This window comes from Lytechinus variegatus, chromosome 1, assembly GCF_018143015.1.
Source record: "Lytechinus variegatus isolate NC3 chromosome 1, Lvar_3.0, whole genome shotgun sequence".
Lineage (NCBI taxonomy): Eukaryota > Metazoa > Echinodermata > Echinoidea > Temnopleuroida > Toxopneustidae > Lytechinus > Lytechinus variegatus.
The window spans coordinates 6,320,294-6,345,819 of NC_054740.1; the positions used below are offsets into that span (position 1 = coordinate 6,320,294).

At 36.0% G+C, this 25,526-nt stretch overlaps 1 protein-coding gene across 1 annotated transcript in view; it reads right to left on the bottom strand.

Moving 5' to 3' along the window:
- Positions 1 to 2,760: 2,760 nt before the first annotated feature.
- LOC121415003 overlaps positions 2,761 to 25,526 on the bottom strand; it is a 76,682-nt gene continuing 53,916 nt past the window's right edge. Inside the window, exons 14-27 of the mRNA XM_041608080.1 lie at positions 23,680 to 23,867; positions 21,725 to 21,853; positions 20,726 to 20,924; positions 20,086 to 20,265; positions 19,263 to 19,442; positions 18,698 to 18,851; positions 17,562 to 17,686; positions 16,158 to 16,277; positions 15,260 to 15,441; positions 12,459 to 12,662; positions 11,988 to 12,081; positions 11,032 to 11,217; positions 9,533 to 9,830; positions 2,761 to 8,932 (exon numbers count right to left, since the gene is read on the bottom strand). Of these exons, the coding sequence (XP_041464014.1) occupies positions 7,464 to 8,932; positions 9,533 to 9,830; positions 11,032 to 11,217; positions 11,988 to 12,081; positions 12,459 to 12,662; positions 15,260 to 15,441; positions 16,158 to 16,277; positions 17,562 to 17,686; positions 18,698 to 18,851; positions 19,263 to 19,442; positions 20,086 to 20,265; positions 20,726 to 20,924; positions 21,725 to 21,853; positions 23,680 to 23,867 (3,708 nt within the window). The 3' untranslated portion in view covers positions 2,761 to 7,463. The remainder of the gene's footprint in view (positions 8,933 to 9,532; positions 9,831 to 11,031; positions 11,218 to 11,987; positions 12,082 to 12,458; positions 12,663 to 15,259; positions 15,442 to 16,157; positions 16,278 to 17,561; positions 17,687 to 18,697; positions 18,852 to 19,262; positions 19,443 to 20,085; positions 20,266 to 20,725; positions 20,925 to 21,724; positions 21,854 to 23,679; positions 23,868 to 25,526) is intronic.

Sequence of the window (25,526 nt, forward strand, 5' to 3'; positions counted from 1 at the left end):
GAAAGGGGTAGGCCTAGCTACACGGTTGCACTTGTTAGAGGTGAAAACCGAGTAAATATTCGACAGGTGGCGATCCGGGCTAAGAGTGGTCCCTCCTTTGATAATTCCATAATCTTCGGTCATTTTCAAACAAGGTTCTCTTGACTGTTTCCCCAGTATCCAACGTTCGTTTATTGGCTTCAGAGTATCTACTTTCACGGGAAGAAACCCAAGTGAGGTTCAAAACCAACATGACTAGGACAAATCCGGGACAGATCGAAGAAAAAAATCCCATGATAAAACCCAACGGAGGTAGATGAAGACATTGACCAAGACATGACGTCAAGAGACTTTCAACTCTCAAACAAGCTGCACAGGACCGAACTAAACAATTGAAGACAAAACAAATGGACGGAGAAAAAGAAAGAGGCAATTTGGACTGGACACTGCACAATTCCCGTCGAAACGTACAAGCGAACTTTGGAGGGCAAACAGTGCAGAGTTGGTGCAAATCGTATCGGTCAATGTTATCGTATCTTTGGGAAAATGTGTACTTTTTTCATGTTTACCTTCGCGCCAAGGCCGAAGGAATGCAAGAGCACCGCAAGAGCGTCGCAAGGGGAAGTGGGTTGAAAAGAGGAAAAAGATGACCCGATTCCCATCGAGTTGGGTTACTTCCCACGACAAAAGATGGTCTAATTTTCCTTGCATTAGTCAAACAATGAATCGTAGATTTCTACGAGGGACTAATATGACAGGGTCTGTATAGGCCTATTTTTCTCAACCATGTTTTCTTAGTTATGGCATCAACAGATGGTCGATAAGGGATTATTGAAAATCCATTTGCGAAATATATTATTCTGCTCGAGAGAGAAGTCATCGTGTAGCTTTCTTCGAAAAATAAAACAGTTGGATTTGGATAGGATTTTTTTTGATCGACAGATGAAATTTTCCAGGAAAAAAATCAACAACATGAGTTGAGCCAAAATTTCAGTCTCCTGAAAACTTGATCATCTTTAAAGATAGATTTAAATCATATATTAAAACATCGTATTCTAATCTATTGTCTAATCCACCAACCTACACGTATAATAATTTGGTAATCTAATATTATGTACCTATTTCCATTCTAATTTAGTGTATATTCTATGCTAGTGACTCTTCATTCCATGAATTTATCTAATTAAATACGTATTTTGTGACACATTCTACACAAAATGGATTTGCCAAGAAATACGAGGAGATACAATTTAAGAGAATGGTAATACTTTGAAACTATCGTATATCCATTGAGATGTCAATAATTCCATGGTGATTTCATGGCAAAATGCATACAAAAAGGAAAGAAAAGGAAAGAGGAAAGAGTCGCGGAGAGCAAGGAAGATGAGGGGATAGAGCAATAGGGGATAGATTAGGGTGAAACGAGAAACAGTCAGACACTCCTATGACGTCCCGGCGAAACCCCTTGACCTACTTCACAATTTCGTCAATGATTTTATATTTTACTATCATGTCGTCAATTTGACAGTTATTATTTGAATTTGATTTTTAATTAAAGGGTATAATGTAAAATCAAGATAAGTTGTCTAATCCGACAGGATAAATCTAACAGTTAAATATTGTTAGACAATGGCATCTTACCAGACAAAATTTGTAGGGTCCATGATTATATAGCCGAAACACGCAATGCAGCGGTCGTATACCCTCACTTTTCTGTAAAGTTCCCCCATCTTTCCTGAAAAAATAATCAAGAATCTCCTAATAACGATGTTTTATCCCGAGAATAAAATATTAAAAGTATGGGCGAGGGGCACCCCATCTCTCTCTCGTTTGAAACTTGGAAAATATAATACAAAATATATTTAATGAATACAGATAAGATCAAAACATGCTATTTTGTGTTCTCACCACCCTCATACCAATCCATGCCCTCCCATTCATTCCATACATGTACTTCGTTAGGATTATTTGAACGTTTTTCACTTCTAACAAGCTGCCCATCCGTAACTACGATCACGTTCTTTTGACTCATATCTTAAATATTATTTCCACATCCGTGATACACCCTTTATCCATTCACTGCACGCCTCACAAAGTATCCAGTTTATGAAAACAGAATCGTTCGCTAACTCTCCACGTATTTATCATGCCGATTTATGAAACATAATCACACCGCACATTAGAGAAACCCGACTGATTCTTCAGAAATACGATAAATGTTTCGCACTAATGAGCTCGTATGCAAAGAAACGTATAATCGCTCAGGCAGAGTCCGTAATTTATTTTTTTCTTCCACTTCATACATTATCACTCAGAATTGACGGACACCATTTATCACACCAATTCCAGAAAAAATTGTATCCCCCTCTCAGTCGCTTGCTCCTCCCTCCAACACAAGTATTTTATTTCATATCATCCTTCTATAATGCTCACAATTATATATGTTACAAAGCTGAACCACACGCGTTTACATGAGGAACAACTCTTTTGATCTTTGTGCACATATTTTCTTATTTTTAATACTAAAAAGAAGTACAGTGCATTTCTAATGTGTGTTATTTCTAACACAGAGGGAATGATTTTGAACAATATATCGTTACACCGGGAAAGAAAGCCCCATTGTAAGACGAATCATTTAGAAAACGGGCTCTTTCTTATTTAATGGCAGAGCCAATGTCATGTCCTTTGGAAAATTGTAGAAGGCAAATAATATCCTCCAAACTGTAAATTAACTTGAATGAACAAAGAAATATCAAGTGAGCATGACAATTTTCATCAAACTTTAATGTGAAAAAATTAACATGGTGATGTATGCAAAAGAGTCACTGGTGTCACACACAGTTTCTTTTGTGCATCACGTGATATATTTCAATTTTGGTTAATTTGATAAAAAGCTCTTGATTGAATCATAATAAGTTATGCTAATTGCAATAGTTCATAGAGCTGCCAAGCCATGTGTTAGGTTAGAGCAAGATAAATAATATTTCATATTCAACATAACAAAATAAATACAAAATATGAAATGAGTGACATCATCCATTCCCTAATTTTCATACTGCTTTTGATGTACATAAACTTCAATATCCAACTTCCTCATCTTACATAAGAGCGTTTCATAAACATTTCTGTCTGACAAGTTTTCAGATCTGACAACTTTCCTTGTACAAGACTTTTCAAACGTCCATAACTTGCTTATTTCATAACCAATTTTGATGAGACTTTTCAAATTGTTCCTCTCGTTTTACTCTTTCCAATCAGATTGCTTCTCTTCCAGGGTTTCAGTTTCCTTTAAATCCTCATATTAATTTATTCCTTTCATTCAAATCAATTTTAATTGTGGGTTGGCTTTGCATTTCAAGTAGAATCAATGAGGTGCTGACAAAATTACTTTCAGACATTAAAGAGTACAAAGAGAATAGTTTGATGAGATAATGGACAATATCTGTAACCAGAACAATAGGAGAGGGTACATGTAAACATCATTGGCTTATAAAATGATCAGATATATGCATTCCCTTGTCCTATTAAATTAAAAAATGATTTTCATCCCAACCTAAATTCCTAAGCAGATAATAGCCTATATCTGCTATGTCATGAATAACAATATAAAAGCATTGCAACTACCTTAAGTTATCTAATGATATCTAATATGTCAGCTAATTTTGGTGAAATTTGTTTGTTTACTCCAATTCTATTTTTTGTTAAACAGACTTCAAACTAATGCTGTTCATCTGTTTCTGTCCAAGAAAATTTTCATTTGTAAATGTTGCATGACATTGAGAATAATGTTAATTATCACACTAATTCAATAGCGTCATCAATGTTATAGCACATGCTATACTTTGCCTTCATCAATTTGAGTAAACACTAAGTATGTAAATCAACAATTTTATATGTCAACTTTATATGATCAGAAAAGTTACTGAGAAACTTATTAGCTTACTATAATCCACAGTTACTTGTGACATTGTGCATAATTTAACTGCGTTATGAAACATCTCGAAGTCTAGAAAACTACCAATCACGTATTCAATTTACCAGTAACCTGTTTATCAGTGAGTGTTCAGTTAATACTTTGAATTCACTGAACATTCACATAGCTTGTTGCTATGTCTGGCAAGCCTTCAGCAAGTCTTTGGAAGGTCCACAACACTCTTTGTTTAAAAATCATAGATGACAAAATGTAATGTCAGTAAACACAGACATAGTTCATGCAGCACTTTGTCATCGACAAATACCTGTTACAAGCTACTGAAATGCTTGCATCTGAATGGCTGAGAGCAAATTTGTCACTGAAATATCAGACAAGACAATTTGTGAAACCCACACCCTGATTCAATCAGGATGATAGTGTAATGGCAATACCCATGATATAGAAAGCTTCCTGTCTCAGCCAAGTCACCAACTACCTAATGTTGGCAATGACACAAATATTAATTTATTGCCATATTGAAAGTTGATTCTAAGGGTATGTTATCGCACCGGAGGCACATTAAGGCATAAATATCTCTTGTATTAAAATTCAAAATGATACTCAATCACACACATTGGATAAGTGGGTAGTGAGAGAGAATTATTTCCCCCAGCTATTGCTACAACTAATAGTACTGACTGTGGGGGTTCGCATCTATTAAATCATATAACATAAAAATGAGTTGTTCTTAATGCCATTGTCTTTGCCTGAAGAACACTAATACATATCATATGTCTTAACCTACAAATATATATACAAATTTTGGCACATGAGTTTTTCATATCTTAGTAAAATTAGTGGTTTAAAATGTAATACTATTAGTGATATAAATGAATAGCAAAAACATATTGTGAGTTACACTGTACATTATTATACAAACAAGTTATTGTAGAATGTATCGATTCTACATACATTGACCAGAGATGCCAACCTGATCGAGATCATTTCAGTATTTTATGGACTGAAGATCAGTATTTTCACAGAAATACCATAGTCCATAGGACAACACATAAACTGAAACTTTAGAAATCAGTAATTAGCATGAAACCACCAGTATTCTTTCTCATTTTCCAGTAATAATTATATAGTGGTAGTGATTTTTAATCTGATTGCTAAGAAAGTATGAATGCTTTTAAGCAAGCAACCAGAGGACCGACGGCTTAAGGTCCTCTCTGAGGAACCTGGTACTGAGGACTAATGCCTTACCAAAGAGCACTAGCGCTCCAATTCGGAATCGAACCCGGGTCACCAGAATCCGAATCCCCCACTCTACCGACTGAGCTATCACGCCTCCAATAATTACTGGAAACCAGTACTACTTAGCAACTCTGATTGACTCTTACATGACGGATACTAAGTACATGTATGAACACATAAGGCTAAGGAAGAAAGTGTCATGTTAGAAACTTTGGTGACCTGAAATGCAATGCATCTAAAATGGCCTCACTAATGTAACTGTTGTGTATGTTTATATTCACCATCTTTGGTGATGAATTAGCTATGTATGTGATATCACTCAACCCAGGTGAGGTGAATGGGTACCTGGCAGGAATTTATTCCTTGAAATGCAAAGTGCTAGAGGGGCTCCTTGAGCTACAGCCAGGGTAATAGTATCCAAGTCCTTTAGAAGCGCACACAGACGTTATTCATAATGTTTTATGTGCTATAAAAGAACTGACTATTATCATTATTATTATCAAGTGATTGTGCGATCTCAGTGAAAGCAATGAGGGCAGCTCAAGTCACTGTGAGGCTCACAAATGAGGGACTAAATAAACAAACAGTGCCTATGTGACATTATCATGTGAATAGAGAGTCCTGACATACCTGAGGTTGTGTATTTTACATAAGGATATCATGGATTGTATCTGCCACTCGGTATACTCTGGACCTTTATTTGCTTCAATTTTAATAATTTGACTATACTACACACACTGCCACAACAGTATTTATGATTAACACATTTCAAAAGTCAGCAGACTAATGCATCTTCAAAAAGACAATATCAAACTCATTTATCAAATGTACATGACTGAAATGTTCTTTTGTTTCTTAATGTACTTTTAATTACAAAATGATGAACCGTCATTTTGACTATCAATTTCGGCATTCATTCTATATACATATTCAGCATACAGTGAAATACCTACAGTAGTTTTTATGCAATTGCCTAATACATTCTACAAATTCATTCAAACCTTGAAAATACAATACATGAACAAATCTGTATTGTAAGTAATTTCAGCTCAAAGATGCATATTTAAAAAAAAATGATATGACATATGAAAATAGAGGGAAACTTATGTAACAGATAAATAATATTGTACACTGAAATAATTGATGCAGTATATCTCATTGGATTATACTCAAGGAATGAAATGTTTCTTTCCTAGAGACATTAGCTGTAGAAGACTGTTTTCTAACAAAGTCAACACTGAATTGATTGACCTCTCATAATTCAGACAACTGCAATAGTAAAATCATTTTAATGTGCGTAAGTTGTGCCCTTAGTGCAACATCACTCATTTGCATCAATCCTGAGAGATAGGTCACCTACGGTGTACTAAACACTGTGCATTAATCACAGTCTTTAGTTTCTCTTTGATTACCAACCAACCAAATACAGTTTTCAGGGGACTCATGGAGGGAACGTAGTGGTCTAGTAATTAAGACTATCATCTTTAAATCTGAGGTACGTGGGTTTGATTCCCAACAATGGCATTTTTTTCCTTCTGCAAGAAATTTAACCAAATTGTGCTGCACTCAATCCAGGTGGGGTAAATGGGTACCGTCAAGAAGTAATTCTTCAAAAAGCCGTGCACAATGCAATTGGTAGACTAGCTTAGCCAGGGCAAAATAGGAGCACCTCGAACAACTAACAAGGTGGATACATGCGCTATATAAATCCTATATCATTTTATTTCATTTTTCATAGTTCTATTGATTAATCTGTATTCTTCCCTGCGCTAGGTATTCATCATTCAGTTGAATATTTCTCAAATTTCAAATTTTTACTTGGGACACACACTACCTCGACTCAGGAAAAAGTGATTGTCCCACTATCGATTGTCCCACTATGTGATATTGATAATGAACGTTTGTGGTGCATTATGAAGCACACAAAGTGATGATGGGATATGATGACCTTTTTGGTCTTGATGTCAAACCAAATATAACAGGTACTTGCATAAACATGTCTTATAATGGTAATGTTTCATTAAGAGATGACCGACTTAAAAATTTTGCTTAAATCCTTGTTGTGTGCAGTAGATGATGCATTATCCTATTGGCCATAAAATCATGCTTATAAGATGTTCGCTTTTGCATTATCATTAACCAATTGGAGAACGAATGATTTTGTTACATGTTTTCAAGACTCCAAGCCGGCATAATAATGTGCATGGTCAATCTTCAATGAAAAGAGACAATGCATCAAATGACATGTGTGTATTAACATTTATACGATACATGTCTAAAAGTCACAAACCTCTTTGTGAAAACCTTCCCTGGTTTATAATTTGTAGCTTTTCTTCTCCTGCACCCTGAGTCTTGAAGACCTCTTTAGCAAGGGTGAATTATCATCCTCAAGGATCTCTATCACAGCACCAGAATCAACTACAGCTTTCTTCCTCTGCAGACGCAAACACTTTCGTTTCTTGCCTTTGGGGCTTTGAGATCTAGAGGATTTGTCCTGCTCAGATCTCTCCTGCGATTCATTGATGGATGCCGAGTTCTGACAAGAAGAGTCCATACCCCTGGATTGTTGCAACAAATCACTTTCCATTGATTTATCTTCTTTAGTGGCATTGTTTGTTTCATGGGAAGATGGTGACCTCAGTGAGGTAAGATGATTATCAGCTGCATCGGTGTCCTGGGTGGTTTCCTGGATGTTTTCAGTACAGTTCGAGTTTGCATGAACCTTAACTGGAATGTCTGTATCTTCTGCTGCATTCTCTGAAATGCAACCACTGACTTCCTTCACATTCCCATTGATGCTTTTACAAAGTGGAGGTAAACTGTGTGAACGAGAGTCTACTGATGTGCATGCTCTTGTAGTTTGAGTAACACAAGTCAAAGTCATATGAGAATCAATCTTGGTTGGATTGGTGGGGTAATCATTGTTCTGAGTTGTATGTTCAACAACTTGTCCATATTGTATCGGTTGCCTACCTGGATGAAAATCTTGTGTTATATTACTGGTCACATCTGTACAAGGTTGAATAGACCCTTCCATGACTGATTCACTTCCAAAAGCATGATGCTTATCCTCTGGTTCCCGACTATGATTATCATTTTCTGAGCTAATATCTACCAGAATGGGATCTTTGTTCTCTTTCATGCTGTTCGTACTTTCGAGTGGACAAGCCTTTTCACTTGCAGATATATTCATCTTCAAGGGTTGTTCACCCACAGCAGGTTCAGTCAAGACCTCTGATTGGGACCAACCCATCTCCAGCTCCTGCAAACCTGATGCAGACAAACCCAAGTCATCACTAAAGTCATTGTCCCCTTTTGCTTCACACTCCCCCATCTTACTCTCAAAGTTGGAGTTGTCAGGTTCAGATGCTACAGTTTCCAGATTTGTTGTGTCATCTCGGTTGTTCACCTTCTGTTTTTTCATAGTGTGGTCGCCATCAACAGCTTTGGCATTTGACTGCTTGTTGGACTGCTGTTCACAGGCACCATCATTTTCCTCGTCCAATTCATCTCTAAGGCGCTTCCTCAAGAACTTCTCAGGTTCTCTTTTCTGCGATCCTCTTACCGATGGAGAAGGTATCTTGAAACCTCTTCTCAGGGCAGGCGACGCTGCTGGGAAGGGAAGAGGGGTGAGGGGTGGAGGGGAAGGGATACACGACAGGAGTTCCGCTCTTCTTTCTTGTTCCAAATGCTGTGATATCAACCTTGGAGACAAACTAACCCCCGGTACTGGAGACTGACAAGGAGTCCTAGGTGTGAGAGTAGATGATACTCTTGATATGCCTGGATGTGAAAGAAAAATAGTGATATGAAATCTTTTAAAGATATCATTACTTATTATCAAGCCCATTATTACTGTATGATAACATACTGAAGTTGCCTTATATCTCATTGCCCATATTGCCCTTCTTGCCAATTTTGTTTGGCATTTCCAATACCTGTAGCAAAGTTGACAATCCTACATGAACTGTGGATGTATCTGAAAACTGAAAAAAAGATACATCCCTCCTTTTATTACAGGTCAAATCCATGTTCATGAAAACCTTATAAAGACAACTCTTCACATATTAATTTTTCATTTCATTTTCTGTACACCGGTATTCCACTGACATTATTGATGCTGTATCATTATACGCAATATACTTTGTGACAGTACTTTATCAAATAGCTTCAGTTTTAGCACTCTAAAACAAAATCCCTACAAGAAGCAAACATAAGGAGAATAAAACTAATCGCCTTTTATATGATCTAATTTTAATTTATAAAATAAAATCAATCTAACTGAACTGTCTTGTAGTAAAATGGTTTGAGAAAGCACATGAGAAGCAGCACCAATGTGAGAGAACATTCATTTAAATACAAACAAAATGATGAAAGACTTACCTGATAACTTCATCCTTGTATTGCAAACCTCATCTTTGATTGATTTAGAGGTCTTCATGAAGTTCTTTGGACAGGAACGGACTGTCATCAACTGATACCCCTGACCATGTGATACCTCTGGTGTTGGCTGAATACCAATGCGGGTCTGACTCTGAGAAGCTATTGGAGTGGTGATCCTTTCTCTCCTTGCCATGTATGGATGGTTTCTAGGGATAGAGCTGGGATACGTTGGCTTAGAAGAGGCATCTTTCAACTCTTGAACTTTCCTCTGCACCATCTCCACAAATTTGGGTGTATCCTATTAAATCAAACCATAATCTTATTAAAAATTATGCCATGACAAGAATCTGTCTGTTTTGCTCCCTCCTCCCTTTAAAATACCCAATTACAACTAATAAAATTTGTATTCTACTACTATATTTTAGAAATACTTTTAAGAACATATGTATACATACCATATATGTACTACTACACTACAAACCTGACGCATCCGAGAATGAATCAATAATGGTATGCCAGGTTTTGCGATCAGACATGAGATTGTGCATGTAACAAATTATTTGTATCCCTACATACGCAATAAAAAAATTTAAAGTTCTATGAGGAAGTCCAACAATCACTACGATTTGGATTTACATTTAGTTCAAAATCTAAATTCAAAGCAAATTGAGTTGTTTCTCTTATATGGATCTTATAAGGTACGATATTGGGTGATTTCAAGTCCGGAGTTGGCATTGATGTTGGAATTTAAATTGCTTCTCCTAGCTCCAAAACCTATTCTGAGTATGTAAAACTGATCCAGATCACATTATTGACATATCAACAGCTACTGAGTGACTTTTCAGGACCATCTTCATTTCATTTTGGTGTTAACACCCACACCAAAAGGTCAACACTGAAAGTGAAATCGCCCAATGACATCAGGGAATGGAATAAAACTGGAATCCAGTCTGGAGGTCGTTACAAACAACTTTCAATTATAGAAATACAATATGATATGAATCCTAAGTACAATTTGTCATTGCTGACGAAGCATTATGAAAAGCCTTGAAGATCTTTGATGAAGCCTCTTTTCCTTGCAGTAATGGTACAAAGTGCTGCAGACAACTCATTTTGTGCCACTTTTTTTAAACAAAAATCAATGAATCTTCACCTAAATCCACAAAAATCCTGAAAACAATACCCTTTAGATATTTTACACACAAATATCATGGTTAGTGTGAGCCATGGATTACGAAGCAAGACATGAACTAGGGGAACGTTTCATGGAAACTTTGATCCACGATTTAGACTGACTAATTTGCTCTGAGCCAATCAGATGTAAGGATTTCAGTAGCTTATAACAACAGCCAGTGAAAAATCACTGATTATTTATTTTATGTGAAATGCTACCCAGATGGCTCAACAATGAAACTGTGTGATATTTGTCTATGTATTGTTACTTTGATCGTATTTTGTTGTATTTTGTGAATGGAGAGATGAACAGATATCAATCTCACCTTGATTGCTTGTTTCAGCTGATTGATGGAAACCTGAAGATAGTTGGCCTTGGGGTTAGGGGTGAACACAGTGTAGTCTGATGCTGTAGCTGTTGGTAGAACCACGGGTGATTGAGTGGAGCGATAATGCAGGTTGCTTGCTGAGATAAATGAACCTGGCTTTAACATGTCATCAAGGTTAAGAGCCTGTATGGTAAGAGCAATTAAGACAACCCTCTGAACAAAATGTCTTTATTTAGGAGGGGTGAAAGGAACTAAAAGAAAACAATAGTACATGTGAGCTCCCACAACAAGTTGACCTATTAATAAATTGGTGTTTTGATGTAAAGGACCAAAAGAGTAGAGTCGGGGTAAAAAATTTGATTTTGGGTCAATAAGATTTTCTGGAAAGTTAAATCATACAAATAATACCGATGGAATCATTAAGAATTACACAGATAAGGCACCTTTGGAACAATATTAACAGGCATTGCCTAGGGCATTTTTACTGTTTCAATGGTTTCAAGGGTGCATAACTATCCTAATGCCTGGGCAACATTGTGTGTTATATGTTTTATAACTTAGTGAAGGGGATGATTGTTAATCATCCTTGTCAATATCTTATAAAACATCAGGATCCATGACTGGTCAATAAAATCAATTCAAAATTAATCATTAGTACCAGCCATTCGAAAATTTGCCTGTTAGCTAAAAAATAAAGAAAGATTGATCACATGACTTATTTCCAGCCAACTATTATATTAGGCTCCATAGCACCATTTAATGAAACACTCTACCACCTGTCAAAATTCAGGGTTCAATATGGTCTATAATTTACCTAGTACAAGTTATATTCATATATATATCATTTTAAAGCTAAAATTTCACTCTTTCCATCAGCTTTAAAATTAAAAAGAAAGACAGTTTTTATCAGCAGGTCAGAATTCAGAAATGATATGAATGATATCCCAACTCACCGTAGGACTGGTCCAGAATTTGATAGCCATGATAGCTGTATCCTGATCAGCTAGATAAACTACATGAGAGTGAGAACTACCTGGATGCTGCCTGCTTAGATAAGGGGAAAAAGATTGAAAATCAACATGTAATACCAATACGTATATTACAGAGCTTATTTAAAGAATTAAATCTGTCTCTCAGTGATTTTCAAATACAATTTATTTTGAGGTAACAAATTGATAGATGAGTGTTTTCTTAATAAGGAAATGTCAACTTGTATCCAGACGTGCAGTGGAAACCATTAAAAAAGATAATGTGAATTGCTATCTTGGTTCCCTTCAAATAGAACTAAAGTGCAGGTTTAGATTTGCAATCCAACTTCTGTGATAACATATTTGCTTCTCAAAGAAACGGTTTCTTTGGCCAATTAACTATGTCAAAGATATTGCATTAAGCCTTTACCTGTGCATCATTCATCCCAAACTTACCGAGGTTCATCTTGTGACACAACTACTCCTACAACATCTAGTTCACCATATGCTGCTTGTGTGTAGCCTCTTCCCAGCCACTGCATTGAAGCAGCTGCCCGGGGTATGTAGCTTCTCTGTAGGATGTGGCTAGCTGCAGGTATTTCCTCATATCGAGTGGCTCTGGTGGAGGCTAGCTGAACTGGTGCCATATCAGGCATGTTCCTGTGAAGAGAGGGAAGGAGGTTAGTTACATTTTAGAAATACTTTTTTTTAAAGAATATTAACACATACCATATATGTACTACTACACTACACATCGGACACATCCGAGAATGAATCAATGATGGTACGCCAGGCTTCGCGATATGACAGAAGAGTTGGTAAATCATGTAGCAAATTATTTGTATTCCTACCTACGCAATCAACAAAATAAAAAGGTCTCCGTCCTCTTGTTTTATGGGGAGGCGCAACAAAAGTACATCAGAAATAAATTCCCTTCTCACTAAGGAAACAGTGATTATATATACATATATATGTATAACTTGATAAAAATAAACTTTACATAATGACAACTATGTCAACATGTCATGGATATCCATCAATTTTGCGTTGATGTTTATGATAAATTTTCAGTTTTTCTTTGAACAACCTTCACCTCATAAGAAGTTTCCTCTTATAATTTGTGAAAAACCAGAATATCTTAAAACTTTCTTGACTTTCATGAAAATTAATGGAATTACCATACTTTAATCAAATACAAAGCAATTACCTTACTTTAAGTCAAGACCAAGCAGTTTCTTTAGTCTACATGTAAATCAATATACAACAATTCCATTGGATTAACTCAATACAAACCATTTGCTTTAGTTTAATAGAATTTTAGATACCTTATTATGACTCAAGATAACTTGACTTTCTCAGTTTACCTCATCAGGCCTCTACAAAATTTTTTTTCGTCACTTGCCCTGTTGGGCAAGTGATGAAAAAATTTGCATGCCCGATAGAAAAAAACTGCTTGCCCAATTTTTTAAATAATTTTTTTCATTATGACGGCACTACTCTTATTTTTATTAAGGTATACTAAATAACAATTGAGAATCATGTCCAGTATAAAAGAACACACATTGAAAAGGATATTTTCAGCAACGTAGGCCTGAGACTTTGCGTTTATTTTGGAGGAAAAAAAAATTTTTTAAAACCTTAAATAGCCATATTTTATGGCTATTTAAGGTTTTAAAAAACCCTTCAACAAACGTTGCTAAAATTTCATATTTTGCATCTTTAAATCCATGAAATGGCTACCTGCGTAACATATTTCCTTAGAATTGCTTTCATTTACCGTAGTTGGAAACTATAAAGAAAGCCAGTGAAAAATGTTCAGCTCTTTATTGACTCGGAAAAAATTATTCTATCAAAAGTGAAGTGGCTAAAATTTCACATTTTGCATCTTTAAATCCATGAAATGTCATTTCATGGATTTCATGGTCATTTATTTTCCATATTTACTTGATTGAAAAAATAAAATTATTTGGAAACCATCAAGTCTTTTCTTCATCATTTTATGATGTTCCACTCGGTCAATAATTTTATCTACATGTTTTCACATGCTACTTTTTTTTCTATTTTGAGGAATACCTGTTCACTTATTAATGAATTATTAGTAACATTGTTTAATATTGTATGATTTTTAAGTAATTTTTTTCGACTATACTTAGAATCTTGGGTGTGTGTGTGTGGGTGTGTTTGTGTGGGTGTGACTGTGAGTTGAACTTTGATATAAATGAATTCAATATCTAATTTCTACTTCGCCTATTCCAGTACAATAACCTGTACTCGGCCATGTAATAAAGGCCCACATACCCTAACTTTTCCTGAAGTTCTTTGAAAACGCAGACTTCTACGAAAATTGCATTTCTCTATGGGGGAGTCTAAATTTGGTGAGAATGTATTCATTAATAACTTAAATATACATGACAATGAAGAAATCATCAAACTTTATTGGAAGTTTTGAATAATATACCCGAAATGTAAACTCTGTCTGAAACAGAAAATCACCATCATTGAGGCCTTTACTGAGCGAATTGTCCCCCAGAGCTCTGGCAGAGAGACAGAGCTCAGACTGGCTAGCTAGTATGCGCACGTGTGTGAGCCTCCCGCCGGCCTTGTAAAATAGATGGAGCTTTGTTTGATGATTTATTGTCTGATATTTACCTCATCCCCTCAAAAAGGGAAACAAATGAATTTTAAGTTACAATTAACAAATACGGCAAGTTATTTTGGATGTTAATAGGCCGTTTTGAAAAGCAAAGACGAATGACATGACAACTCACCAATGCGAGGTTACTAGACTCTGTGATTTATTTCCTGTGTAATTCTTATTATTTTATCACAGAATTGTGATATCGGAAGGGGGAAAATGTGCATTAGAAATTGCACATGGTGGTAGTCATAATGGACCCCTATACTACATTCAACTGTTTCCCGGCCATTGCGTTGATTTTTTCATACCTGGTACCATGTATGGAAATACGTGGTACAGAAAAAATAACGCAATTTCGGAATTTGAAACTGCACTACTCGTTTTTTTTAAGGCTGATTCATGATTTTGAGTGTGGATTTTGGATGATTTATGGAAAACGAGGTACGGTACAGAAAAAAAAAGACGCAACAACCACTTGCCCGATCGGGCAATTGACTTTGAGAGATGCTTGCCCGCACGTCATTTTCACTTGACCCAGGCAAGCGGGCAAGCGGGTTTGTCGCGCTCTGCCTCATTATAAATCCACAATCTTAGTTTAAAACTAATATAAAGCAATTACCTTCCTGCTGAGGTAGATAAGGATGATATCCTAAATCTTTTCCCTTCAACAAGCTGGCTCAACAGATCATCTGCAGGTCGCCATATGGTCAGAAAAGTGGTCTGCTGCCCCCTGGTGGTGGAAGCTTTGTAGTCTGCTACACGAACCTTCATGAGAGGAACTACATTTCTTTCAAACTTACCCTGAAGTATGGAGAGATGTGGAGTGTGGGTGAAAGGGAGCATGAGAAAGAGAATGGAGAGACAGGGAGAAAGAAGAGAGGAGTGAGAAAGGGAGGTGGGGAATATAAGACATATAGAACAAAGAACAAGAGCGACAAGAGACAAAAATGAAATAGGAGACAAAGCAGAAGAGGGGAGAATTAGGAGAAGAGGAAGATAGGAGGAGAAGGTGAAACAGAAGCAGGAAAATAAGAGTAAGAAAAAAAACATGAAGAAAAGAAGGGATTAAGAGAAAGATAGGGAACAAGGTCACAAGAGACAAACGTGGAACAAATAAAAGCATGCAGGAAAGAGAGATAAAGAAATGCAGGGTGAAGATGGAAGAAGAAAGGGGGAAAGAGAGAGAGGAGAGAGAAAGATGATGAGAAAAAAGAAATTTCAATTAAAATACACATATCAAAAGAAAAATAAGTTGGGAAATACTAATGGGCAAATCTATAACGGAAAGGTCATCGCTAAGATGGCATGAATGTGTCAAGACAGAATACAACAAAGAAATTATTCAAACGACTATAAACAAAAAGCTAAATATATCAAATTCATAATGTAGTGAATTTAAACAAGAGCGTGGAATCACCAAATCATGTTTCACTTATCTATCATTACGTTTTCTGTTGTCCTAAGCGATTCACAATCTCCTAGAGTTGACTGTATGTAAGTGCTACTTAGTTTTTTACCTCTTTGTTTTGTTGAGCGAGGGCCTGATTGAATGCTGCTTGTAGGTTAGCTTGTTTCATATCATTGAGTGTTCTCTGGTAGGCATGAAGAATACATCGTTGGTATTCACTCAGATCAGACTAGAAAACAAGAGATATATCATTCCATAAACTAAGTAAAGTTAAAGATACAAACCCTAGTATTAAGGCTTCTCTTAAGTATTGGTACAATCTCAAAATAGTTATATTCAAATTGGATTTAATTTCCAACAGAACATGAAGTATGATATAAATTAATTTCATACATTTATAATAACATTCAATGACATAAATGATAATTAACATAAAAAAGACATTTATATATAGTGGAATTTTTTGTAGATAATTTATAATACATAACTCTAATTGAAATAAAGAGTATCTGTGGAAATGGTGGATTCACTCAAAAGCATAGCTTAAATGATATGAGAGTCTGCAGTGATCTAAACGTGGATCATATCACAAGACCACAAAGCAAATGGGTCTTCCGGTTTGGATCAAGAAATCCATTTACTTTCTCATGCTGGACCGGTCCCCTCTAGACCTATCAAGCAGGAATATATCTAACACTTGTGTCACAACCCAATCTAAAACTAGAACACAGGGTATGGGGGACAACATATCCTGTTCAATCTCCACATCATGCTCATGTACATGTGTAAGCAATCTCTTTTATGTCTTGAGATACTTCTATGGACTCCTTTGGCTAATGAGGATATTGTTTGCAAACCTATAAATAAAAAGGTATGACAAGCTGTTTGATAATCTAGAAGGGATGTCAGACAAGTTTAATGACTTTAAGGTTTCTTTGTTTTAATGTCCAGCCTGATCACAGATTTTATTTAATTGGGAAAGCAACCTTGGTAATACAATTACTTGTATTAAAGCAGAAAAATACAAAAAACAGGAAGATGAAAGCCTGAAAGAAATCTCACATAGAAATACAATTTCATGGCTTTTTCAAAATGATTCAGACTAGCATGCAAATATCTAGGCAGTTTGGAGATGTCAAAGAAAATTTGTGCTGCTTTTGGTGGATTTTTACTGGACCTTCACTAATATTTTTTTATTTTTGCTTCTGTTTTTACTAGTGCCAGCTTGGAATCAGAGTTGATTTTCTTCTCAAATAAAGAATAAAACGCCTCAAAACCTACATGTATCTCATTCTCTTGTACACGTACAACTCTTTTCAATGCCTGGAACAGATCCTACACAATTACTCAAATAAAACAAATATTATACAAGTAAATTACATTAGTGTGTTGTGGCAATACCACCTTAGTACTAATGATTAATGGTACAGTCGATTGAGTTTGTAACAACTATACAACCAATTATAGAACCAGCCCTATGGTCAATCAATGACTGGGTTCTGATCAGACTAACCTCAAAAGCAGAAGGGTCAATAGCTGCCTCTAAAGCTTCAAATAGTTCTTCCCCTGACTGCAGTCTCTCTAACTCAGATGAGTTTCTACTCCTAGATGATGGCAATGACCTTCTACCTTTGACTACTTAGAAAGATAGACAAAGAGACAGGTAGGCAGAGAGACAGACATATGGATGGATGGGCGGGAGGGTGGATGGATGGGTGGGTGGGTGGATGGATGGATGGATGGATGGATGGATGGATGGATAGATAGATAGAAATATAAATTGATAAAGAGGTAGACAGATAGTCATACATTAGAGACATCTATTTGTTTTGATAATGCATGCATCATTATTTCCCATCTTTCACAGACATTCAAATACAGTCAAACCTGTTGTAGCAGCCACCTGTCTATCTTGAAAACATGTCTTTAGTGGCCACCAATATCTGGCTTGCTTTTTTAAAGGAATAGGTGTCCTAGGCCCTGTCTATACAGGTCATCTGACTCCAGTGACAACATTTCTAGACAGGTTTGATTGTATATCAGGAAATATGAATTCAAAATATGTTGTTTGTTTATTGCTGCAATAATAAAGTAGCTAGACTAGGAAAACAATCACTGTATCTAAGTTTCATCTTTGTCCTTCTTGTGCTCATTTAAAAGAAATAAAAAGTAATATCAATAAACTGTTTTGAGGACTTCAGTCAAACTACAATTGGTGTAAGCATTTGAGTTTTTGAATGAAAAATTAAGACTATTTTACTAACTTTCTGATGCAACCAACATTTATCACACAGATATATTTAGGCTATTATTTGGGCCATTTTTCAAATGTAGCATAAACAAGGAAGTCTGCTTTCTTCATGACTGATATTTCTCCAGAAATACATAAAGCCCCTTTACTTTGGAATACCACCCCATCATATGTAAAGAACTCTTCTACACCCAAGTTTAAATCCACTTTGAAAACATACTTATTCAAAAAGAATTTTAAATGAGTTCATGCCACGATTGCCAACAAATTTCTCTCTTTTTTTTGTTTTTTCTGTCTTCTTCAAAGAGCAGTGATATGCGCTGTATAAGCATGTCAGTATAATAATTATTATTACCCACAGACATCTGATTTCACCCAGAACTGAAAGAATTACATACCTTTATGAGATTGTTTTGCTTCAAACTGCTTCTGGACCTGTGTAAAGAGTTGCTCCATCTTGTGTTGTTTCTGATTGGCATGAAGAGTAGCAGCTTTAGCTTCTTCCTTGGCGTTACGGAACACACTTCCCCCCTCTGGGAGTTTCTCCATGAACTAAACATTAACATACAAACATTATTATACCATCATTACAGTATACTGAACACACTTCCCCCTCTGGGAGTTTCTCCATGAACTAAACATTAACATACAAACATTATTATACCATCATTACAGTATACTGAACACACTTCCCCCTCTGGGAGTTTCTCCATGAACTAAACATTAACAAACAAACATTATTATACCATCATTACAGTATACTGAACACACTTCCCCCTCTGGGAGTTTTTCCATGAACTAATAAATATATTGGATGACTTTTATTCATGGGATACTATAAAGATTAAATATTTGATTTGTTATGCCAATATTGCACTCATCTACATTTTGTGTAAAATTTCTTAACTTATGGAATATTTCTGGTATCCGATTCTGAGCCATGTAATACAATATCAATCTTACCTGCATGGGGTATGTCCTAAGGATGAGAACATCTATACACCCTACACTACCACCATCAGGGTGCAGAGATGTTGTAGGGAGGGGGAAAGGTCGGGGGTCACATTGGAGACCCAGTCTTGAATCAAAGCGTGCACGTCTGGTAGAATTGGCCGCTATCTTCAGTTTCAGACTTTCTGGAATCTAGAATCAAAATGTGCATGATTTTCGAGAAATTATTTTCTTCATTTCCAATTTGAAAATAAATGAATACATTTACAGAAAAGTACATTAAAGAAAATACGTAATCAATACAAAGAATGTAGGGGAGCCAGCAGAGGCCATTAACCTTTCAAAGGCTCTGCTCAAACTACATAACATGAAGTAAAGCAGATAGCAAGAGAGGGGGAAGGGGAGGTTCATCTGTACTAAAACAGTGGAAGTAATAATATGTATACAGTCCAAGAATTAGAAAACTTTCCAAGCACCTAAAATAGAGATGACCCTGGTCATTACTTGGTGAATATATTTCCACTAATTAGGGAGTATTGGAGCAAGTCACTGTGGTATAGAGACTGTCTCATTATACTAATCCAAGGGGAGAGGAGCTGGATATTCATTTCAAGGTGCCATTTCATAAAACTTCCTATCAACAATAACTTTGGTTTCAATGGTAAATACTACTTTAACTTTCAATCTATTCAGTGCTATGGTATTTATCATTCAAGGCAATGTTACCAGTTAGTTTCTTAGAATGAGGCCAAGCAAAGAGATCCTGAACATTTTTGCATATAAATTGTCTAAAAGTGGGAAAATCTAGAAATAAAAGTTAAATTACAGTACCAACCTCAAGAGGAGAACAAGCATCTTGAGATCCAATCAACTCTGCTCCATATATACACAGCTTGGTACCACATAAGATCTTTCCAGACCTTACATAGTTTGCTAGGGGTGTGTCTATGATAGTTGATATACTGTACCATCCATCCGTCAATTCTAGAGTAGGATGCGATGAGGGCTGTGAACTCTAAAGAAAAACAGGAAAGAAAATAAGAATTACTAAAATACATTCAATTTCCTTTTCCTAATAAATTCAAAAGAATTTTCAGATTACTTTCTTAAGTCACAATATCTAAATCTTTTAAAGAAAAAGAAAAGTTCTCATTGTGAATTTGAATTAGGTAGAGAACTGTCTCAAAGTGATATTGAATAGTCTGTTAATAAAGCACCAAAAACGTACAGACCCTCGATCTGCAATCATCAATTTAATAGTTCATGGGCTCATTTAACAAAAACTTGTTATAATAAAAAATGTGCAATATCTGTTAAAAGTTAATGAAATCCTTCAATCTGATTGCTTGATATAAAATTTATAAAAAAATTGAATATTGCCTATTATAACAAGTCTGTATGAAACAGGACAGGTTTTTGAGATGACACTGTTCTGCGTGGCTGTAGCATCCCTATGAACTAATCATTAGAATCACCTTTGATTGTTGTGGTGATTTCCCATGATGCTGTGTTGATGATCCTGTGTGATTAATAGCTGCTACACAGAGGACCATTCTCCTGGATGCTGCATCGTCTCGTTCTAAGATCTTCCGAAGAGCAGGGCGTTGACTGTGATCTATCTCTCTATCATACCGATACTTTAACTGAAGAAGCACCCAATTTGGTGTCAATAATCTGTAAATAAAAGAAGAAAAGCATATAAAACCCGAGTTCTAACAGATGATCAACCTAAAAATTCTTAATGTGGTATATTCAACTCAAGCAGAGCGTTTTATGAAAGGATTTTCCAAATGACTTATCAGTAAGTCTGTTTATCTGACAGTTACCATAACAACAGTCAGACAGATGTGTTTCAGCTAAACGAAAGTCAAGGAAATTTGTCAGAATGTTGATGAAATTCTCTCTATGTCACAGTTTTTATGAAGTTTGTAGACACTGACAATTACCATGGTAACAGGAAGGTTCAAGTGCTGCTCAGTCAATCAAATCAAAGGGATTCACTGAGATTTTCAGAGCTAAAAAATTTGGTCAGTGCTGATAACTTTTAAGACTTTCATTTGTGCTTTCCACCTATTATTATCGTTATGGTTTATTTGGCCACCATTTGAATAATCAAATATGCGTAAATTTGTCTAGAAATATCACTAATACCCTAGCCCTATACCATTAACATGGCAACACAATTTCCGACACATGTATGCAAAAGATGTGTCTCACACAAATTTAACCAAAGTGTGTTCCAAACTTCATGAGAATCGGCTAAAAACTGAGAAAGTAGTTTGAACCTCAAGATTTGCAATGGACAACCCGCCCAATGGACAATCCGCTGATTATAGCCCCTTTTAAGATATTTTTGGCAGGGGTATGAAAATGACAGAAAAGAATAACAGAGCAAAAACATGTTAGCCATAGACCACAGCTTGCAATCAGGTGATAACATCAATATTGAGTAAGGCAGGTAGTCTGATTCTTACCTCCCACCAAACTGAAGAGGATAAGCTACTTCCATGGCAGCTGCTTTCCAGATAATCCACTTGTAATGATTATAGACCCAATCTTCTTTCAACAGTTTGGGGTCTACACCGGGGGTGTCAAGAAGAGCACTGAAAAGATACAGAAATGGTACTGTATAAACTTACAACACACTACAGGACACATCAAGACCCAGTTTAATGAATGTTAATTATCGTAACTTCCCTGGTATCTTTGTTTTTGATTGGCTGTTGAGCATTAGTACCATTAGTTACCAATGGATGTAAAAGCATACCATAATAGTATCTTTGATGCAACATGGACCAGAGTCTCATTTAAGCAATTTAGAAAACTGATCGAAATTACAGTTATGCCTCTTTTATAACATACAAAAGGAATATTTAAAACGGATTGAATAACAATTACTAAAGTCTACACTAATTCCTATTTTATCAATAAAGTGAAGATATCAACTAAACAATTAGAGCGTCTCTGGAAGTCTCACCAGCATTACTCGATTCAATATGGCAGCAGTGCTGACTTTGAAAACTAAAATAATTATTTTAAAAAAAAACACCATTCATATAATAATACCATACAACGTTCATTGACCCTAAATGGCATTTGACCTTGATCATGTGACGTAAGAATTGTCAGTGATACTTCATTACCCCTATGTTCACAATTCATAAACTATATCCATAAACTTTGATAGTTAGGACAGCAATTTAATAATTACCTCCAACATGGCCAAAGTTCATTGACCCTAAATGACCTTTGACCTTGGTCATGCAACTTGGAACTCAGACAGGATGTTCAGTAATATTTGATTACACTTATGACCAAGTTTCATGAACTAGGTCCACATACTTTCTAGGTTATGACATTTCAAAAACTTATCCTTAGGTTTAAGGCCTGGTCACACCGCCCAAGCATTGTTGGAGCGGTTGTGGAGCGGAGAGAAAAAAAAATCATCACTGCTCGCTACCGTTCACCATTTTCTATTTCTATTTTTTTCCCCCAATTTTGTGAGCGAAATTCGACCCTCTCTCCCTACCGCTCCAACAATGCTCGGGCGGTGTGACCAGACCTTAAGATTTCGATGTTGACTCCCCCAACATGGTCTAAGTTGATTGACACTAAAAAAAAACCTTTGATCTTGGTCATGTGACTTAAAACTCAGGCAGGATGTTCAGTAATTATGTCCAAGTTTCATGAACTAGGTTCATATACTTTCTAAGTTATGCTGTCATTTCAAAAACTTAACCTTAAGATTTGATGTTGACGCCGCCGCCGTCGGCGCCTATAGTATAGTCTCACATACAAAATGAGGGGAGACAAATGTATAATTAGATAATAAATAAAAAAGATTATAACACAAAGCATAAAGCTTTTTCAAACATCAATTTACTTGAGAGATGCAAACTTTTCAAAATCATATTTGAGGAGGATTTCCAACTGATACCAAAATGATCTTGCAGCATTGGGTTCAAATATTTCTAGATGTAGTATCATTTAACAAATAGATCTGTAAATAGACCTTGCTAATTATTTAGGGGAGACAAATAAAAAGGAAGTTCTGTAGAAAGAGAGTTGGTGCTTTGCATATTTAAAGTACTACTAGCTGGAATGAAAATTACTGTTTTACATTGATGTTACATGAAAAATTTCAAGTATAACAGAGCTGCCAACCTAAATGGTAAAAAAAGACCTATATTCTTTGTTTCGTTTTATCCAATTTTCAAGAATAAAATCCTATTTTTCTTTAAAATTTTGAAAAACATACCAAAAATCATCATTGTTTCAAATTAAAAAAATCCTGTTTCCAGGGGAAAATCTTATTTAGTGTCATTTTCCCCTTAACAATTCTGCTAAACAAAATAAAATAAAATTATTATTGGCAGCTCTGAGTACAATGGTGTTTTTTTATTGGAATATAAGATGTAGCCCCTCTTACTTGTAGAATTCCTTCTTGCCCACTAGACAAGAAGAGTTGAAGACCAATCTACCACCGTCAGCTAATAGAATCCCTTGACTATTCTCCAGACAGGTAGGACTGAAATGATCCTCACCAGCAAACTCATATCCCTCAGCATTGCTAGGTCTAACAGATAATGTACTGCATAGGATACCATTGCCGAACAGCTGATAAAGAACATAAAATATATGTAGATTTCAACATCTAATTACACATATGATTGTAACAGCCTTCCCACACCTTCCAGTTGGTCTACTATCCAATTTTGGTTTTCAAAAAATGTTACATTCATAACCAGCCACTCCATAACAAATAATAATTCACTGGGGGTCGTTTCATCAAGTTAAAGTTAAAAGTGACTTTAAGAACGACTGGTGATACTATCTGTGGTAAATGACATCCACCTTTAAATGTTCATTGATGATTATTTAGCGCATAAGATAGGTTCACCAGTCATTCTTAAAGTTGCTCTTAAAGGTAAAAGAAAGTAATTTTGCTACACTTTAGCAAACAATTATTTCATGAGAAAGCCTTAAAAGTTAAATACCACAATATTATCATAGACCTACATGTAGATCCGGTAATAATAATATAATAATAATTAAAGATTTGTATAGCGCACATATCTGTCGATGACACTCAAGGCGCACAATTAACTTATATAAAACAGAAATGAAATAAATAAATACAAAAAAAATGAACAAACTGACAAGAAAAATACAAAATCAGTTAAAGTTGGTAGTCAAAATAACAATTCGGGCTTATCTCACAACAGTTAAGGAAATGCTTCCCTCATGAGGAAAGTCTTTAATTTTTTGTGGAATAGCTCTCTTGACTGGCACAACTTAATGTCCGATGGGATTGAATTCCACAAACGGGGACCAGCAACGGAAAAAGATCTGTCACCCCAAGACCTTTTCACTCTAACTTGTTGGAGCTGGTGAACATTCCCTGAACGAAGACCGGGTCTACATGATCTCTTTACCTCCAGAAGATCTGATAGGTACACTGGTGAATGGTTGGTTTTAAGTTTAAAGACCAAGGAAAGAATTTTATATGAAAGTCTTTGCCTAACAGGCAGCCAGTGTAATTCCTTGAGGACTGGGGTGATATGATCCGACAACTTTGAACGCTTTACAAGTCGTGCAGCAGAATTCTGGACCTTCTGTAGTCGTTTTATGTGAGTATCAGGCAGTCCAACCAAAGTACTGTTGTACATATCCAAACGTGATGTGACAAGAGCATGAACTGCCTGCTTCGTTGCATGGGGATTCAGGTAATCCCGGATCCGACGAATCTGCCTAATGTGATAAAATGATGATCTGATGCAGCTAGAGATTTGTGGTTCCATAGACATAGTACTATCAAGTGTCAAGCCTAGCGAGCGAACTTTAGAAACCGGCTCAACATGTACATCACCAATTTTTAGGTTAGGAATGATGACCTTTTTGATCTGTTGGGAAGAGCCAAAGAAAATGAATTCAGACTTCGCCTGGTTGATTTTCAAGTAGTTCTGTCCCATCCATTTGGAGATCTCTGCTACACATGTCTCAAATCTAGCAAGTACATTGTCCACATCAGTTTGATTAGGTAAGCATGGTAAATACAGCTGAATGTCATCAGCGTATATGTGATACATCAAATCATGCCGGTTGATAATGTCATAGATTGGTAGAATGTACATGGAAAACATTTGTGGTCCGAGAACTGAGCCCTGAGGTACGGAGCAATCAAGAGAAACTGGGTCAGAGATGTCATCCTCACCAATGCGAACTGATTGAGTACGACCATCAAGGTATGACTGACACCAGCTCAGAGCTGCCCCA